The 20,944-nt window shown below is 42.4% G+C and overlaps 1 protein-coding gene across 1 annotated transcript; it reads right to left on the reverse strand.

The window, feature by feature from the left end:
* LOC8073074 (reticulon-like protein B21) lies at positions 1,011–14,130 on the reverse strand. The gene is made up of 12 exons (XM_021464978.1): positions 12,960–14,130; positions 12,813–12,854; positions 12,632–12,700; positions 12,471–12,536; positions 12,306–12,377; positions 12,110–12,181; positions 11,856–11,958; positions 11,656–11,730; positions 11,379–11,541; positions 11,117–11,186; positions 10,713–10,778; positions 1,011–1,707 (listed from the first exon to the last, which is right to left on the reverse strand). Exons 1-12 carry the CDS (start codon positions 13,633–13,635, stop codon positions 1,334–1,336), a joined length of 1,848 nt encoding a protein of 615 aa, XP_021320653.1. The 5' UTR covers positions 13,636–14,130; the 3' UTR covers positions 1,011–1,333.

Consider the following 20,944-nt stretch of genomic DNA (forward strand, 5'->3'; position numbering starts at 1 on the left):
TAATTAAATAACCACTCTCCTGTTATACAGCGCATGAAGCAACCACCCTTATCTGTCCTCTGTGGCTAGTACGTGTGCGAGAACATGAGAGAGAACGGACGATATGCAAGGAACCCTGACAAGGTAATATAAGTAATAGTCTATTAAAGTTGGAAGTCATAAAATATATAATGTTTATAAACTTTCTTTGCAAGCAAGGGACGGCGGAGCGCATGGACGAACGTGCTTTAGACAACATAGTTGAGGACATCTGCTCGTTCATCATAAAGCATGTCATTCCACTTGAAGGCAAATATCATGATGATGAAAGCCAATTATCCAGGCCACAGTTCCGAGTGCTAACAGAGATTAGTAAGCTCAAACTTACTAAAGAGGGTTATTAGAGGACAGAAACAAACTTTGATGTATATATATATGATGTGTGATGATGGATATACTCTTGTAATTAATTTTATGTATTTGAGCACCAAACTTTGATGTATACAAATGTATGTATGAGATGAAGTATTTAAATTGCATGTTGCTATGATTGAAGACCAACCAATACCATTATATTTAAATAATAACAATAAAATAATAAATAATTAAATAAATAAATAATATTTTAATAGGTTTCCACAGGCGGCTCTCTTAGGGAACCGCCAGGCGGTTCTCTAAGAGAGCCGCCTATGTAAATGGTTTCTACTGACGGCTCTCAAGCAGCCGCCTGTGGAAATGAACGATTTCTACTGACCCCCAGCGCAGGCGGTGCTGGAAAACGTCTGTAGAAATATGTTACCAACCGCCTGTATAGTGTGCCCATGTACTAGTGTAGATGCATGATGCTGAAGAATTGAACACTAGATCACTTCGCCCTTGTATATGAAAAGGGTTGTAACCCTTTATGTTAAGGGCAAAATAGTCATTTAATGTAAAATACGAAGATTGTGTCCTATAATTACCCCCACCAATGTGTGCAGAGAATGAATACAACTTTAACTTATGTTCAACTTTCCATGTTGATGAGATTGTTTCGTTTACTTAAAACTTTCATGCAACACCAATGTTATTATTATTTTTTTGCTTCACTTGCTCTGACCCTCCATGTGTTGTAGCACCCGCCAAAGCCATTTGAAGTCGTACAAAGAAGGCCTAAAGGCTAAAGCTGTGATGTGTGCGTCGCAAAAAAAAACGGTGATGTGTGAATGGTAAATTCGAGGAATCCGGGGCTCTACATGAACACGCTATGTGTTCCGTTGTTATTGCCTGGCAAGACGTGATCACCGGAACACAAAAACAGAACAACAAAGCTAGTCATTCTCAGCCAGCCTCTAATAAATCCAATCCGTATCCATCACCTAGGCTGGATGCCACCCCTGACCCTCAGCCTCTCCCTGGCGAACTCGCTGGAGACTGGCCCTCGCCTGTGTCGCGGCACCACCGGCGCCCCAAACTCCTGCACCTGGGCCCTATGTTTCGCCCGCGGCTCCTCGCCAATTGCTTCGTTGTCTGCTGATTCCTGTGCGTCCTCCACCGTGCTGCTGCTCCAGCCGAACTCCACCATGCGCTGCTGATAGCACTTGATGGCCACCACCAGCATGAACACCGCCCAGACGCGTGCCACCGTGGATGAGACGTTCCAGACCAGGGTGAAGACGGCTGCCACCACAGCTTTCTTGTGGGAGCACGACTCCCAGGCGTCCCTCAACCTTTCCAGCCAAAACTTGCCTGCATGACATGGAGATCAACCAAAAAATTCGGTTTATATTTATGCTTATACTAATTTGTTATGAGAAGAAAACACTATTTGTTCGTCGAAAAGTACCCATATCCTTTCACATTTACGTTACTCTACTTTATTGGCAGTACCCATATACTTATTGCCGTTTGCTTCCTGCCTGGTTAGTTGGGTTCCTGATGTACTTTTCGCCTTTGCCCATGCTTTCATGGAGCTAGATTATTAAGTCCAGACATGTGAAAGCAGTAGGGTCTAGTTTAAGTGCTAGTGTACACCATGAAAAAGTTTACATACATGCATGGAAGGGAACCAAACATAAAGTTCACGGCATCATTTCTTTTACTGAAATTGTTCTCTTTCTACAATCATTAGTAACACCGATAATATGGCACAAGAATGTAGGCAGTACTGCTAAGCTACATTATCATCAACATTGAAATAACTTTGATGGGAAAAGAGGGAATCCTTTGAAATACATGAATTTCAAAGGAATCGATTTAACATATAGAAGTAGGGTTTGTGAAAAAAAGACTAAGCTAAGCATGTGTTTGGATGGAGGAACCAACTAGATTGGAGCAGGTTCGACCCGGTTTCTTGGCTGTTTGGTTTGTGGGTTCACGAGAAGTGGGTCGAACCCGGTAGAGAATATACTCTCCAAATGTGGGTCGGGCACGATACCATGGAATCGATCAGACCGTCTCGACCTAGATGGAGCGATAGCGACACGGGGCCAGGTGAGCGCCGGTGGGCATAGGTGGCCGTGCCACGCAGACGAGGCGAGCAGCGCGCCGATGGTCGTGTCAGATGGGGGGAGCGGCGTCGCACGGGGCCAGGTAAGCGCCGGCGCGCCATATCACCCGAGAGAGGCGAGCAGCGCATAGGGCGAGCTCTGCCCTTGACCATGGTGGCGCATGCCGAGCTCCGCCCTTAGGAGGGCGGGCGCACATTCGCGCGAAAGCTGTTGGATTTATTTTGGGCTATGCTCAATTAGATTTAATAAATCAAATAAACTCTATGGTACGTAATTATGAATAATACGAGTTGTACCAGACATGGCGAGGCGAGGGGAGCCAAGCAGACAGGCATGCGGTGTAGTGATGTGGTGTGTTAAGCACTCACTAATTACAAGAGTTTCAACTCTGTGTTTAACTCACCATTTGCTGTAGTAATGTGGTGTGTTAAGCACTCACTAATTACAGGAGTTTCAACTCCGTGTTTAATTCACCAATTGCTGTCCCTTCGGCTGTCATCCCTTCCTCTCCTCCCTCTCCTGCCGCAAGGCTATAAAGAGGACATGTGCCTTTGGTCTGGTACACACACAACACACAACTCAGAACACAATCCTGTTGCAAAGAAGGAATCCTCATCTCGTAACTCCGCGCGCACGGAGGAGCGAGAGGGCAGGTGCCTCCGAAGCCCTTGTCGTTCGAGACCTTGCACGAGAGATCGGCAATTAGGTTTTTTGGGGAGCGACTACGCGACTGCCCTATTCACCGCCACTGTTCGTCTTCCTCAAGCTGGTTCGGGCGGATTTCTTCTTCCTGGTGGAAAGATCGTCTTCATCCTCTACATCATTGAAATTGGTCAAGGATCGGGATCATCGGAGCGCACGGGAGGGTATGATCCGTTCATCTTCCTGTTGTATTTCGTCTTCCCATGTTGCAGCAGTGTGTTTGTTTTGTTACGCATACTATCCTGGTTATGTTTCATATGCTCTACCATGTCTTTTCTGTTTTTATCTTATATATGTTTCTGGTATAAGATCTATGTCATGTCTGCTTGTTTCGCTGGTTAAGTTAAAACGTTTCATATGTTGTTGTCTCTATGTTTCACTAGTGGTTCAGTCACGTCGTTTGACATACTGTTTCTCATATTTTCAGTAGTTCTATTTCGTCGTTTAACATGCAGTCTCTTGTTTATTGCTATTTTAAGATATATGTCTTGCCTTGTTATTATATTTCATATATTATGCCTTTATATTTTTAATAATCACATGTTCTACATGTTCATGGATCACATGTTCTATATTCCTATGAACATGTTTAATATCATGATTTTTATGATTAATTATATTATATATGTCATCATCATAATGTTGATTTATGGAATTAAAATGATATGGAAATTGCCTATAATTCTAACAATTCAAAAACCTAAATATAATAGGCATTTTTTCTGTCAGAGGTTTTGCTGCTACTTTGAAGCCTGATTCTTTTGATGGGAAACCTGCTAACTTACCTCCTGCGGATGAGGCAAAGTTTAAGGTTGATGACAACCTCTTTCGAGGTGCAGTAATTAGCGCACTTGATCCTAAGTTCCACAAAAGTTATATCATCCATCCTACAGGGAAAGAGCTGTGGGATGCACTTATGGGAAAGTTTGGAGTTACTGATGCTAGTAGCGAGCTGTTTCTCATGGAGCAGCTGTTTGACTACAAGATGGTTGAGAACCAATCTGTAGTGGAACAGGCTCATGAGATTCAGGCACTAGCTAAGGAACTTGAACTGTTCCCTTGTTTTTTGCCCGATAAGTTTGTGGCTGGCGGTATCATCGCCAAGTTGCCACCTTCTTGGAAGGACTTTGGCACCTCTCTCAAACACAAGAGGCAAGAGTTCAATGTTGAGGAACTCATTGGTACTCTAGATGTTGAGGAGAGGGCTAGAGCAAAGGACAATGGGAAAGGTGTTGAGACCTCATCTGCCAATGTGGTGAAGAAGAAATCTCACAAGTGGAACAAGAAGATCTAGAAAAAGAAGGAGAACACTCCTAAACCCGTTCAAACCACACAGTTCAAGAAACAAAACAACAACAACAAGAAGAAAGGTGGCTGCTTTTTGTGCGGCAGTGAGGATCATTGGGCAAGTGAGTGCCCTGATCGTAAGTTCAAATACGAGAAGAAAGTTGTAAACATGGTTACTACTAAAACTGGAGATGGAACATCTGGGTATGGTAATTCTTTACCATTTGTTCTTTCAGTTTGTAATTCACCTGAGTGGTGGATGGACAGTGGTGCAAATATCCATGTATGTGCTGATGTCTCTTTGTTTGCCACTTATCAGGTCGGGAGGTCTGGCGCCTTGTTGATGGGAAATGGGTCGCGTGCTCATGTTCTTGGTGTTGGTATGGTCATTCTGAAGTTTACTCCGGGAAAGACGGTGCCCTTGAAGAACATACAACATGTTCCCTCCATCAAGAAAAATCTTGTTAGTGCATCTATGCTATGCCGAGATGGCTATAGAGTTGTTCTTGAATCAAAGAAATGTGTTGTGTCGAGACATGGTTCATTTGTGGGTAACGGATATCATTGCGGAGGTTTGTTCCGCTTATCGTTGCATGATGTTTGTAATAAACTTGTGAATTCTGTTGATATTTCTGATGAGTCGGATTTATGGCATTCACGGTTTTGTCATGCAAGTTATGGCTGTCTTATGCGCTTAGCAAATCTAAATTTATTTTGGGCTAGGCTCAATTAGATTTAATAAATCAAATAAACTCTATGGTATGTAATTGTGAATAATACGAGTTGTACCAGACATGGCGAGGCGAGGGGAGCCAAGCAGACAGGCATGCGGTGTAGTGATGTGATGTGTTAAGCACTCACTAATTACAAGAGTTTCAACTCTATGTTTAACTCACCATTTGCTGTAGTAATGTGGTGTGTTAAGCACTCACTAATTACAGGAGTTTCAACTCCGTGTTTAATTCACCAATTGCTGTCTCTTCGGCTGTCATCCCTTCCTCTCCTCCCTCTCCTGCCGCAAGGCTATAAAGAGGACATGTGCCTTTGGTCTGGTACACACACAACACACAACTCAGAACACAATCTTGTTGCAAAGAAGGAATCCTCATCTCGTAAATCCGCGCGCACGGAGGAGCGAGAGGGCAGGTGCCTCCGAAGCCCTTGTCGTTCGAGACCTTGCACGAGGGATCGGCAATTAGGTTTTTGGGGAGCGACTACGCGACTGCCCAATCCACCGCCACTGTTCATCTTCCTCAAGCTGGTTCGGGCGGATTTCTTCTTCTTGGTGGAAAGATCGTCTTCATCCTCTACATCATGGAAATTGGTCAAGGATCGGGATCATCGGAGCGCACGGGAGGGTATGATCCGTTCATCTTTCTGTTGTATTTCGTCTTTCTGTTCGTACATGTTGCAGTAGTGTGTTTGTTTTGTTGCGCATACTATCGTGGTTATGTTTCATATGTTCTACCATATCTTTTCTGTTTTTATCTTATATATGTTTCTGGTATAAGATCTATGTCATGTCTGCTTGTTTCGCTGGTTAAGTTAAAACGTTTCCTATGCTGCTGTCTCTATGTTTCACTAGTGCTTCAGTCACGTCGTTTGACATACTGTTTCTCATATATTTCAGTAGTTCTATTTTGTCGTTTAACATGCAGTCTCTTGTTTATTGCTATTTTAAGATATATGTCTTGCCTTGTTATTATATTTCATATATTATGCCTTTATATTTTTAATAATCACATGTTCTACATGTTCATGGATCACATGTTCTATATTCCTATGAACATGTTTAATATCATGATTTCTATGATTAATTATATTATATATGTCATCATCATAATGTTGATTTATGGAATTAAAATGATATGAAAATTGCCTATAATTCTAACAAAAGCAACAGTAGTGGCATGCCTAGGCAAGATTCGCAGTGATCGGTGACAAAGTGGGCACATGTGGAATTTGCGGTGGTTGCTCCAAAACTGACGAACAGGTCCGTACAGGCAGGCGAGTAGGGGCTGTGCCTAAGCAGAGAACACGGTGAGAGGATGTCGTAAGAAGAAAGGAGGGATGACAAGCTGACGTACAGGACCCATATGACAGGAATCTGAACCCACCTCCTTTTCAAAAAAAAAAAGGAATCTGAACCCACTTACCTCCAACCAAACACAGACGTGGGATATCACGTTCGCCTAACCAAAGGCGAGATGGGTCCAATCCACCCCTTGTGGTCCAAATCTTTGGACAGTGACTAGCTATCTACCATCTTCACTGACTGATGTGATGGGATTTGCTGACTGATCTGATATAAGACCAGTGGGGGACTTAACGGAATTCTAATTAGTAAGGACGACTCAAGTTTTTCTTCAATATTATCGCTCAAATGATATATGATTAGTGGTGAACTTAACGGAATTCTAATTAGTAAGGATGACTCAAGCTTTTCCTCGAAATTATCGCTCAAATTAAAGGGCATGGCCAGACGCTAAATAAAGAATCGAAGTGGCAGACATGGTAGCGCAACATCACACCGGAAACATCTATAATCCTGTTCGGACATGTTGTTGTTGTTTTGGCAGGCAACAAATATGTCACGCACGACTCACGAGCCTAATTGTTGTTTACAGTATATTTGTGTGGACCAAAATGCTGATGGGTTGGTGAGCAAACACCAAACAGACGACCCTACAAACAGAGGGCACAGCTAGCGAGGATGGGAGACCAGATCAGTAAGGTCTTGTTTAGTTCGTAAAATTTTTTGTTTTTGGTACTGTAGCATTTCGTTTTTATTTGACAAACATTGTCTAATCACGGAGTAACTAGACTCAAAAGATTCATCTCACAAATTATAGGTAAACTATGCAGTTAGTTTTTATTTTTGTTCATATTTAATGTTCCATGCATGTGGCCAAAGATTCGATGTGACGGGAAATCTTGAAAATTTTTGCGAACTAAGGCTTTGTTTATATGAAAAAAATTTTTAGATTTTGACACTGTATCACTTTTGTTTTTATTTAACAAACATTATTTAATTATAGAGCAACTAGGCTTAAAAAATTCGTCTCATAATTTACAGGTAAACTGTACAATTAATTATTTTTTTATCTATATTTAATGTTTCATACATGTGTCGTAAGATTTGATGTTATGAGAAATCTTGTAAAGTTTTGGTTTTTTAGGTGCATCTAAACAAAGCCTAAGTAGTGTGTTTGCATGAGAGTGATCCATGTGCCTACTCCATCGGTCCTAAATTAATTATCATTATTATTTTGATATCACAAGTTTAACTCGATTTATATTAAATACGTTCAATGTTTATATCTTCAAATAAAATTGTTAAAAAACTAGATTTAAAAATATTTTTTATAATACTAATTATATACCACAAAAATTAATAATTTTTATATATATTTAGTTAAAATTGTGTCTCAACAAGCGTAAACAATAATTATTTTGAGAGAGAGAGAACGCTACAACTGTAAAAGAGCAAAGCTAGGAAGGTTCAGTACTGACAGTTAATATCATGCCCCGTGGGTGAAAGAATCCTGAACATTGCTAACTTATTCTATGGCGTACAGTGTAGCAATAATAACAGCTCATACGATTAAGGCCTCGTTTAGTTCACCCAAAAATCAAAAAGTTTTTAAGATTATCTGTGACCAATCTTTCGGCATATGCATGAAGGCATTAAATATATATATGAAAATAAAAACTAATTCCACAGTGTAACTGTAAATCGCGAGACGAATCTTTTAATCCTAGTTAGTCCATGATTGGACAATATTGGCCTCAAACAAACGAAAGTGCTACAGTAGCGAAATACAAAAAAATTTCGCATCTAAACAAGGCCTAAAATATTCCTTACCAACAGAACAGTTATGAACTATCCATAAGCAATAAAAAAATTATTATTGTTCGCTTGAATTTATTAACTAGAATCAACCATTAATCACAGTGTTTTGTTTCACAATAAATTAGCATCAGCCGTAGAAACAATACACCATAGCAAAAACTACCCATAAAGTTATGAACTACCTAAGTAATAAAAAAATTATTATTATTTCCTACTCACCTCTCTCTCTCCCTGGCTGGAAGGGTGGAAGAGTTTTTCTTTATCTCTGAGGGAACCCTCTTTATACACTACTAGTTCGCTGAGCATTGTAAATAAATAATAGTAGTTATGGATGGGTCCTATGTATATGAACTATGGATGAGTCCCATAGTAGTTATGGATGGGTCCTATTGTAGCTGCCCTTAGTGATGCGAGTGTCTGATTAAATAAGTTAAAATTTCTTAGCTACTTCTAACCAACCAAGAAGATTGTAATCAATCAATCTTAAATTTAATCATAGGGTATTGATCACATTTCATGCCATATGTTTGTGTCTAAATCTGGTTAAGTCCATCAAAGAGCTAGAAGACAAGTTCAGGAGCAGGTTCACTAAGCAAAATAAAGATGCCACATTAGTGTCGTTACCATTGGAGCAAAAAAAATGTCTTCAACATCAACTTCTATATATTCCCCCCAGATTTACTACGTGGATGCACCCACAACTATTTTACATGTAGCTAATATTGTCGTATCCACATGAGCTATGTCTTCAACATTAGTTTCTATGTAGTCCTTTGTGACACCAGCGATGATGAGATGAGAACAAAGTAATACTACCGTACTCCCTCCGTCCCATTCAAATGTTATTTTTGATTTTCAAATTTCTTATTTAATAATTCACCTTATTCAATTTTTTATGCAAAAAGTAAAATAAATAAATTATTGTTAAAATCTTTTTACTAACAAAATAAATTAAGATAAAAAATAATATTTATATAAAATTTTTGAATAAGATAAACGGTCAATCAAGGAGCCTTGAGTGAGTAGTTGTTTGGAAAGATTCTCTTACTTTTTGCGCAACGACACAGGAAGGTGTGGGGTCACTAGGGACAGCATCAGTTTCATACTGTTCGACCATAGGCCACAGCGTAAAATAACAATCAAGGTCCAGTTCTTGTTTAGTTATATCTGAAATTCAAAAACTTTTGAAAATTTTTTATCACATTAAATTTTGTGATACATGCATATAGCTTAAATATAGAGAAAAAATAACTAATTGTACAGTTTATTTGTTGTAAGATAAATCTTGTAAACCTAGTTAGTTGAATAATAATTGTTACATACAAACAAAATGTTCCAGTATCAGCTAAGGAACTAAACAAGGCCCAAGCTCTCAAAAAACGCTCGCATGTGCAAAAGGTAGGAGGAATAACCGTGCACGCTAATGCCATTGTTTAGTTTCTCCCTTAAAGTGTACTTCATATCCTATTGGATATTTGAACACATACATGGATTGTTAAATATAGACTAAAAATAACTAATTGTGCAGATTACGACTATTTTAGAGATAAATTTTTTAAGTCTAATTAGTCCATAGTTTAACAATATGATGCTACAGTAAAGCTATAGTAAACATGTGCTAATAACGGATTACTTAATCCTTAATAAATTCATCTTGCGGAATACTAAGGACTTTTACAATTTATCTTTTTATTACTATACGAACATTCCCATATGACATCCAGATGTCATAGCCGAGGTCATACCCAAAATTTTACACCCTGATCTAAACAAGGTCTTACTATAACTTTTGTTTTGCCTCGGATGTGAACAAGTGATCATTTACTTTTAACTACAACACCTAGGGCCTACACTGTCACTTCTACTAGTTTATTAGCTAACCTAGGTTGAAGAATGCAAACAAGTCATGATTCTCTTTGTAGATGGTAAACCTTAAGTGTAGGTCAAATATCATTCTTCATTTATACATCATCTTGTTCTGTATGAGGATATACTCTAGTGTACTAACAATAAACTTTTATCTTGCTCTTTCTGTTTCCTGCCCTAGTTTTATTCCGTATGACAACTCTCTTGAATCTTGTGTCAAATTTAAATCCAAACTATGTGGTTGAAGTTGAGAGCTTTATCACAGTGCTTCCATCCACAAAAACGAATGCAATTCTCCTACTTCGAGGAGTCAAGTAAATTTGACTTTAACTCAAGTTATATAAAAATTACCAAGATTCTTGATACAAAATAAGCATCATTAAATTAGCTATAGAATATATTTTCAAAATAAATTTATTTGGAGACACAAATACGAATATTATTATTATAATCTTTAGTTAAATTTGATTTAATTTGAAAAACACAGATACTATAATTACATGGTTTTATGGACGGAGGGAGTACTATACACTTACCGTATCGTGCCAGCTGCGTGGAGTAAGAGGAGCACACCTTCGGGATGATGAAGACCCCAAAGAAGACTGCAAACGCAGCCGAACAAAGACACGAGAAGTCAGTGACTGCAGTACATCTCGCTGCACCTTTATCTGTACATGTAAACTTGCTCACGCTCGTGGTCCCTATATTTCCTATGGTTCAAGCTAAAGTTACTGCATCATAACTGTAACAAAACAGTTCATGAAAGGCTATCCCCTCCCACGGCTTGTTGAAATGAAGAAACAGAATTTGCACCAAAAAGAAAGTAATGAAGAAACAGAAGAGGTTCCCAGGGGCGAAAGGAATTAGAGAGAAGGGAGTGAAAGATGTTGCATAGATGGTAATGCATGTATTATCAGCTGTAGGAGGTAGTAGAACTTACCCAGTTTAGCCAGTGTCCAGAGGGTGATAAAATTACCACACCGGGCCATCGCAAACAGTAGCAGTGCCAGCTGCAGACCAGAACACATGTGTCTACTTGTCAGTACAAATCCAGAGATGCGCGTCTATGCGTTGCAGGCATCTCGGAGTATGCCAGATACTACATGTACGGAGTACCAGATAGTACAGTGTTTTTCTCTCTTTTGTTTTTGCCTAATATTCACATGAAGGCACAGCACCTTTCTTTCTCTGTTTTTACCTACCTTCATGGTTGTCACAGGCTCACCGGAGAAGAGAGACCTCAGATTCAGGAGCACCTCATTGATATATGGCAGCACCAGCCTCAGCAGCCAGATGGCCTCCTCCTCCCCAACCAGGTAGCACCTCTCGCCAATGCCTTCATCGTCACACTCCAAATTTTCACCCCTGCATTTTTACCCAGCAGTGAAAAGTTACCATGGTTAATGACACAATAAACGATTTACTTTGAATTTGCTTGCGCGTGATTATGTTGGTCCTCTGAGGAGATTAGCCTTTTACCTGTTCAGTATGGACTTCCGCAGGAACCGTAGACCAAGGTAGATTAGGCCTGCATATGATGCTGCCGTGATTGTGCTGCGGAATGCATAAAGTTTGGTGGGGAAGGTTAGGTAATTGCTGTCAGTTTTGTTACTATCAACGCTTTTAGATTCTAGTAACTTCATAGTTACAGGTGCAGCAAATATTGAAGAGCGAGTTACTTGAAATTTAGGTCCTTGGCGTAGGAGGATGAGATGAGCAAGAAAGTCCCTAATCCAAAAACCAATGCAGACTTTGACACATCTCTCCACATCACCAAATTCACTGGGATACCAAGGTGCAGAAAGGAAAGGGAAGAGCCATCAGACCCTGACTGATTCTTGAACTAGAATATCAGATTCTTTGAGTTGTTGGGAACAAAAGCATGCATATGGATTTGTGCCATGGTCTCATGGAGGCTAGTAATAGACATTACCAATATTCTGCATTCTTGCTTGACTTCTGCTGGGTTGAGATGGTCTTCCTTGAATCTCCACATACTCTTCAACTTCAATCAAACCAAGACAATTAATCAGAAAATAATAACAACTAGGTTTACCTCAAAAAAAAAATAATAACAACTAGATGATCCAAAAATTACATCTAGGCTGACTTTTCAGAATCAAATATACCTGGAGAAGTAGGCTTTGCCGGCTCCAAGTCGGTCATGCGGTGAACCACTATCGGTGTCGCCTTCTTCTCGACTGCATTCCGGCAGGATGGGAGCAGCGATTGGTGTAAGACAGATATTTACCTGAAGTAGCGTGAGTTTTGCATTTGGTGGAATAGAAATTCACCTGGTGGAGGGGTCATGGGTTCCGGGTTGATTGCTCGGAGATCGACCACCGAGGCTAATTTCTTCCCTGGACCATCAATGAACAGGAATATATGGATGAGTCGAATCCATCGCAGCCAAACACGCAAAAAAGGGCGAAGTGATCGAAGGACTGAGATTCACCTGGAGGCCGCTTCACCGGCTCTGGGTTGGTCGCTCTCTCTTCTTCTACCGACGGCGTTGGCTTAATACCTGCCACATTAGCGGCGATGCAGTTCGGAGGCAAGAACACAACAGTCAGGAAATGAAAAGAAAAGCAAGGAAAATGTGGAGGAGAAAACAGGGACAAAATTGGCAGAGGCACCTTTTGTCGGTGGCCCAAGATCTTGGCCGTCGTCGTCCTCCACTGCAATACGGTAGCAATTGAAGAGCACAGTGACATTATTAGTGTGTTCATCGACAAGTGAATCAGGCAAAGACACTACGACAGTGGGGAACTAAGGATTCTTGCCTTGGTCCAGAGCAGTTTGTTCGTTGTCAATGGCCATGTGATCCTGATCCAGCATCTCCTTCTCTTCCTCCTCTGTCTGATCCAGCTCCTCGTCCAATAATTCATCCTCCGCGTCGTCGTCGTCCAACTCCTCATCTGGTTGTTGCACCACGTTCTTGGCGTCTGCCGCCGCGGCCTTGTGCACTTCCACGACCACCACCTCCTTGACCTCGCCGGCGGCCGCCGCGGGCGCCACCTTCTTCTCGGGCTTGGATACCGGCGCCACGGCCCGCCTGGCAACCACCGCAGTGGTGGTGGTGGCCGTCGTCACGGCGGCGGCGGCGTCGGAGCGCGTCGTGCGGAGATCCCCAATCGCGGTGACCGGCTCAGAAGCCTTCCAGCTGCGCCTCTTCTTGGCGGCCGCGGCGCTGGCGGCGCCCGCGGCACCGGTGCCGTTGCCCTCGCTCTGGTTGCGGCGCAGGCGGCGGTAGACCCGCATGCCCTCCTCGTCCGCCGGCTCGTCGGCGGCGCCGGCGCTGAAGACCTTGACGCCGCCCTTGACCTCGTCCATCTTCATCCGCGCCTCCCACACGGAGGACGCCGAAGTGGTGACGGCGGCGCTCCTGGTGGACTGCACCGAGACACGCCTCCGTCCACCGGTGGTGGCGGTATTGGAAACCGTGCCCCCGGACTGCATTGCTTTATGCCTTGGCCTTGCTGTGGGGCGTCTTGGTTGTGCTCTGTCTGCGCTTGGTTGCTTGCGCTTGGAGGCTCCTGGTGCTCCTTCCCTTCTGATGGCGCTGCGGGCTGTCCCCTTCCGAAATTCCTTCCCTGCTCTGCCTTCTGCTGCACTCAAATCTCGGGGTTAGGGCGAGAGTGGGCTAGCAGGGTGCCGCAGGCTTTACCGTTGTAAATCCGAGGGGATCCTTTACCCTTTATTTTTCTCTTTGGGGAGGTGGATGAGGGAGGTGGGGTTGGAGCGGAAAAGGAGGCACTGAGGGAGGACTAGAGGATAGGTAAAGCTTTGGGCGCTTTTGGTTTGGTGGATCGGCCAGCAGAGCAGACGGCAGGTTCTCTGATCTGATCGGGACTCACGTCTGGTGGTGGGGTGGTGCTGGCAGAGCAACTGGGGGCAGATGTCTCTTCGGGTTCTTTGGCTGGCGGCCTCCAGGGCAGGTTCGTCTCCTCCGGCCGGCCTTGCCGCCTGCCTTGGCCCTTCGGACCTTTTGGTATGGCACTGGCAAGCGAGGGGGAGAGAGAAACGAGTCACGCGCTCTTGGCGGCTGCGTTTGTCTCCGTGGGCTGCTGAAACCACTTCCGGCCGTATTTAGTTCCTGTCCACAAAAATCACGTGCTATCTGTGATAATTATTGTCCAACCTTGACTTATTAGACTTAAAATATTCATCTTGTAAATTTCAACTAAACTATGTAATTAGTTTTTATTTTTATCTATATTTAATACTTTATACATGTTTTTAAAGATTCGATGTGACGATAAATCTTGAAAAATTTTAGGTTTTAGGCGAAAGTAAACAAGGCCTTAAGCTTGAGGCGTCAAGGTATGACATCAGTCACGTCGTGCGTGTATGTTTGCATGGATGAGGCCATCCTACACCGGGAGGAGAAGCTGTACACGTTAGCTTATGCACTGTAGCAGTAAATAAATGGAGGTATATATCTCTCACCTCAGTCCTCCCCTCGTAAAAAACTACCTCCTCCCAAAACCTCCTCTCGGTCTCTCTTCCTTAGTACTCCCGAGGCCAGGCCAACAGCACTAGGCGTCAGCTGTGCATGGCGACGCCCTCGTCCACCTCCGTCGCCTCCTCCTCTCTTCCCTCCCCTTCCTCTATATCTCCCATGAGCGTGGCGGAGCTCTCAGCCTACAGCGCTGCGCAACGCGGGGCCACCGACGGTGGCCATCCTCGGCCCTAGCGCGGCACGACTAGCCCGCTACAGTGGCCTCCGGCGTGGCTGCACTCCCCAGCGCTTCCTTCTCCATCTGGTTTGCATGTGCTCCTTTTTTCACAAAAACCTAACCGCCTTAGCTACAGGTAACGACACACCAACGCCGGCCCTACCCTCTACGGCGGTCTCCTTCTCCCGCGTCCCGGTGCTTGACGGTGGCAGTCCTCCATTTGCTGCGCTTTTTGGCTACCTCCTTCCAAATCCTCCTCTCGGTTTGTCCTCCTCGTCTCCCTCCTCGGTCCTCCCGAGGCTAGGCTAATGGCATTGGGCATCAGCTATGCGCCACGGCCGCCTCATCTGACTCCACCTCGTCCTCCTCCTCTATTCCCTCCCCTTGCTCTCTCTCTCTCCCTTGAGCATGGCGGTGCTCCTGCCTTGCAGCTTGGCACAGCACGGGGTCCACGCGCGGTGGCCATCCCCGGCCATAGCGTGGCGCGACCGGCCCACGGTTGTGGCCTTCAGCGTGGCTGCCTCCCCAGCACTTTGTAACATCTCGTCTCCACGAGGCCAGACCCGCTTACATCAAATAGCTTTTCTAGGACATAGGCTACCCTCACAAACCAACACTAGTCTTTTTTCTGCACTTTGTCCTCACTCGTGTGCACCCAGGAAGAACTTTCTGATTGGTCACCCATCCCTAACTTTCTCTAGTCCAAGCACGCTTAACTTTAGAGTTCTTTGGAGATGGGCTTCCGAAAAAGAAGTTGCAACTTATTGATATCATGCTTAATTATGCCATAGTTCCAAGATAAAGATCACACACACACACACCACATATCATGCTTGCTACTTCTACACTAGAAGTACGCCAAAACATGCTATCCATTTTCACCATAAAGATGCTCGATGTTCTAAGGTTTAAAATATTTCTCTAAACAAGGCTTGTGTAGATGAGACATAAAGGCTATTAAAAAATCATTGCTGTGATGTCTCAAGTAAAATAAAATAGAGAGAGATCTTATCAAATAGAGGAGTATTCTACTCTATCATTTTCCACACACTTGCACATCTTTATCTAGGATTATGACAATCTTCTCCTAGGTTCCTTGTTTTGACTTTATAATATATGCAATGCAAGTAGGCTATCTTGTTCATCCTTACCTAAGCCCCATATAAGCCTATAGATGTAGGATGAAACAAAAGAAGGCAATCTTATGCCATGCCTTGTTAGGAATCATATACATACTGAGTGATTTGAGAGTGCTATTTGAGGAATAAGAAGGAACTATGTGCTTTCTTTTAAAACCATTATATAAACTCTAAGTACCAAGAATAACAAATAGGGAGATAACTTTGCCTTGAAAATAATCACAACTTGCTCAAAATAGCCCACAAGACAGTTTGTGGTGATGGTTCAACACTTAGAAACTTTTCTAAGTCCTTGGGTGAATGCAATTTGCGTGAAGGGATGTTGGGAGCTCTATAACTTTGCATCCAAGCCGATTTAGCGTTTGCTCCAATTGACATAGTTGTAGATATCGTGTAGTTCTCCAAGTTTGTTAACTACACCATCTTCTAATTTGCCACAGTTTGGGAGTTAATCACTGCCAATCTTCCTCTGTTAGTTGTCGATTGAAACACTGATTGGCAGGCTTCAGTCGCCGTCATGGCTGACCGGCACAAAGATCAAGCGCATTTGGCATCCGTACGCTGGGCCCTGCTTGTCAGCCCAGCGTCGCTGCATGACCTCCGCGCCAATGCCCCGTCTATCTCGGCCACGCTCACTAGCTCTCCCACTCGCTTGCACACTGTTGGGTATTTTAAACGCAAACAGAAAGATCCGCAAGCGTATGGATACCGATGTAGCTTTCACCCGGGAGTATTCCAAAGTATCGATTTTCCACAGGGAACGTGAGTGTACTAATTAAGATTCAAGATCGCCCAAGGATAACTATATTAACTATTTTTGGTGGGAAGAGAGAAAGTTTCCTGAGAGTTCTCTAGTTGATCTAAGAATCAAGAAATACTTCAAAGATTATTTATTTCGGGACATCAGAACACTAACCACAGAAAAGAGATGAGAAGGGAGGAAGCTCTGACTACAGTCCTGCAAACACCAATCTGAACGAGGTGGAATACGTCGACCGTTAGGGCTGTCACTACCCTAGGGTTACCACAACAATCCGCAGGATTGGGTACAATTCCAGGTAATTGCAAGACTAAACACCACATCTAATCTATTAATTACTACTCTAGGGTTGCAAAGACTAGAGCACTTGATGCAAGCAGGAATCCAATAAATAACTTGAATATAAATAAAAGTAATTAAAGAACTCAGGAATTATGAATTGAAGAACTTGGAGAACGATGAAGAATGAACCAGTTCCTGCAAAAGTACAATGTTGAGGAAGATCCGACAGATCAGGCTCCTCCTCCGCTCTCCTCTTCTCTCTCCCTATTTTCTAGATTACAACTAGAACTAGAACTAGATGAACTAGAACTAGAACTAGAACTAGATGAACTAGAGGGATCCTCTCTACTTGGATGAATAATTGAAACCCTAGCTTTGATTCTGTTGAAGATATATGCCTCTAGGGGCTGGTGGGGGCTGTTTATATAGTTCCTCCAAATGAATATGGACCGTCGGATCAAAGCGACCTTAATCGCACGGTTTTCCTTAATCCTGTAGGTCGGTGGAGCATTATCCGTGAGATGGAGCCTGATTGGCCCAGGCAGCAGGGCGGGCACCCTGCCCCCAGGCCCGCTCGGCCTCCCGTTCGTTCTCGTGGCTTCTGGAGTCTTCTAGATGATAGAAAATTGGTGCACACGTTAATATCTCTATGTAAACCCGACGTGTGGGCTTTTCCTCCATATTTCCTGATAACCCCCTGTAGAAATAGACAAACACCAAAACTTGTGGAATTCTGTCAGCTAAAACCCTAAGTCTGGGTGTTGGTTGCATTTGGATCCTTTTCCATGATTAGTTGACGCTTAAATGTGAGCATTAAGGACCATCAACAAGCTCCCCCAAGCGTAACCTTTGCTCGTCCCTGAGCAAAGCTAAAATCAGCAAGAAAACAGGGGTTACTTTTATGCCTCTTACTACAGGGTTTTTAAGTTATCACTAAGGTCTTAAGTGATTGAAAAACAGAACGATCAAGTCAAGCACTATGTCTCAAGTTCTCTGTCTTACCTTTGTTCTGGAGTTTTTTGTAAGTTTCCAAAATAAAACTGAGGCATTTGCCTTCTTCTCGAAAGATATATAAGTAGAGCTTTAAAAGTTTTAGCATACTTACTTTGCATTTTTGCTATGTCAATGCTCGGAGCAAGGGAGAGGAATGTCATATTCCTAGATCAAGACCTTTGATCTTTTTTTGAAAAGTTTGTCATCTATTACTGGTATATTGCTTATTAAAGGGACCATGGGCTATCATTTTGTTTTCTTTCTTTTTTTCAGTCTCTCTCTCTTTTTTTTCTTCTTTTTTTTCCAGTGGGCATCAAGTACCCCTAATTCTACTATCGGACACGTGTCCATTTTTTTCACTCAGGTGGGTATCTTTGTACCCCTAATTCTACTTCGGATACTTGTCCATTTTTACCTTTCGTCTCGCTCTTTTTTTAATCAAGTTTTTGCATAGTCCCATGCCTCTTACGCAATAATACTTCGGAAGAGTGAATCGTTTATATTTTTAAAACAAAAAGATCTTGATCTTTGGAGCATGATAATTCTCTCAACCAAAACTACAAGAATTAACAATGGCTTGAACTAAGCAAGTGCCCATAGTTTTAATATTTATATCTTATAAGACTCTAGGTATTATGTCAAACAGGATATCTTTTTTTTTGAATTTTAGATTTTCAAAAGATAAAATCTCCAGAACTCTAGCGAAACTTGGAACAAGTTAAATAGTAGCTCAGACCTTCTCATATTATGTTTGTCAATTACCTAGACTTGGATTAAATAGTAACTTTCCTTTTATTTTATTTAAAACTTAGGATTACACAAAATTATTGTATATTACTCAAAAGAAAAACTTTGTTTGGTTTCATGGTTATGCATTTTTTTATTTATTTCCGAATACTAGTAAATAGAACCAAGAAAGAAAAGTAATACTTATCTAGATACATGTGAGAGTGCCTCCCCTAAGCTGGATGTTGATATAGTCGTTCACTCTTGTGGCCTGCATGTTCGGTCTCACTCTTCTTAAGCCTCAAAATCATGCACAACCCAAATAGACAACAAAACTCGTGGAGCATGTTAAGGGTTAGATAATTGTCTAGAGCTTATAAGAGCTTAGTGGTAGAATTCTATGAACTCAATCACATCAAGTTCCCCTACCAGGTTGTTTTGTGGCTCGTGATAGATTTTCAAGCGTTGACCATTTACCTTAAAAGTGTTACCTATGTCGTCTTGGATGGTAATGGTTGTTGATGATTCTTAAGTATCAATTTTAATTATTAAATAAACAAGGGAAAGGACCAATATACAAACAACACCTAGAATTAGGGTTTGATCTGACAGAATTTCACGAGTTTTGTTGTTTATCTGTTTCTGCAGGGGGTTATCAGGAAAAATATGGAAGAAAGGCCCACATGTCGGGATTACATAGAGATATCAACGCACCGTGCAATGTTCTACCATCTAGAAGACTCCAGAAGCCACGAGAACGAAGCGGAGGCAGAACGGGGCCTGGCCCAGGGCGCCCGGCCTGGGGACTAGGGCGCCCGCCCCCCTCTGGAGTCCAATCAGGACTCTGTTTCGGGATTACGCTCCACCGACCTAAAGGATCAAGGATAACCGTTCACTCAATGTCGGTTTGATCCAACGGCCCGCGTTCACCTGAGGGTACTATATAAGCAGACCCCCTGGCCCCTGGGGGAGACACAAGTTCATCGTAGAGTTGAGGGGAGCCCTTGAAGGAATACCTCTCCTCTAAATAGACTTAGGGCTTAGCATCCAATGTGACTAGAATTAGATCTTCTAGTTTCTACTAGATTGAGAGAGATAGAGTGGAGGTGTAGATCGGAGGAAGCCCGGCCTGTCGGTGTCTACTTCGAGGTTGTACCTGCGGGATCAAGTTCTCATAACCCGAAGCTTGCTCCTAGGATTCTTCAGTATTTCGACATCTAAATTCTAGTAAGTTCTTGTTTTATTGTTCTTTGGTTTATGAGTTTACTTTAATCTCTTCGCGTAGAGTTTAGAGTAATCATCTCTAGCGTAGACGTGGTGTTTGGGCTAGGATACTCATAGATATTCCCTGACTAGCTGGACCGTAGTTGTAGCGACGAACGTGATATTTCCGAGTTACCTTTGCAGACCATATCTCGTTAGCAGGAAGGATAGGGTTTATAGGTGCGGGTTGAACATCCTCTGTGGTGTCTAGATTCCGTAAGCTTCCCCAATAGAACAGTAGATCATCCTTACCAAGGTTAGAAAGAGATTACGGTTGTAGTCTTCTCTATATATCACTCACATCGAGAAACATTCTTTGTAGCCTAAAGGTTAGTAGTAATAGACTGGGTTAGTTAGATGCACTCTTTCTCCTAGTGGTAAAAATATAAATACGATACTCTGGATAACCTCCTGGGTGAAGTGCTCACCGATATCCGTGCGCTTGCGGATAAATTCCTTATTGCGTTCCCAAATATCAACATGCATTTCTGGCGCCGTTGCCGGGGAGAAAGACGGTTTGCTGAGATAACCTTGAGTCTTACTACTAGCTTGTATCTATACTTTTATCTTTTCTTATCTTTTATATTCTTTTATTTTCTCTATTCTTACCTTATGGAAAACCAAGATTCTAAATCAATCTATCAATTTGAAACACCTTTGGAAAGTGACCTTTTACCATGGGAGTCATCAGAGCCTATCCAAACATCCCAGTATAGGTTATGTTCCAGGTTAATTGCCATGATTCAAAACCTATCTTTTTTAGGAAGGGAAGACGAAAACCCTTTCATATTAGAGATTTTGAGCAAACATGTGATTGTCTTCGCATTGAAGGCATTTATAATAAAACTTTACGTTGGAAGCTTTTTCCTTTTTCTTTAAGGGGAGAAGCTAGACAATGGTATAATCAGAAGGTAAGTCAACCACGA

This window comes from Sorghum bicolor, chromosome 7 (genome assembly GCF_000003195.3).
Source record: "Sorghum bicolor cultivar BTx623 chromosome 7, Sorghum_bicolor_NCBIv3, whole genome shotgun sequence".
NCBI lineage: Eukaryota > Viridiplantae > Streptophyta > Magnoliopsida > Poales > Poaceae > Sorghum > Sorghum bicolor.

Excerpts from the sequence above, each read along its gene's own strand:
- LOC8073074 (XM_021464978.1), bottom strand. The coding sequence starts at position 13,635 with ATGCAGTCCGGGGGCACGGTTTCCAATACCGCCACCACCGGTGGACGG. Across the intron at positions 12,182-12,305 it reads GGCAAAGCCTACTTCTCCAG|TTGAAGAGTATGTGGAGATT; the intron begins GTATATTTGATT and ends GTTTGATTGAAG. Across the intron at positions 1,708-10,712 it reads CACGCAGCTGGCACGATACG|GCAAGTTTTGGCTGGAAAGG; the intron begins GTAAGTGTATAG and ends CATGTCATGCAG.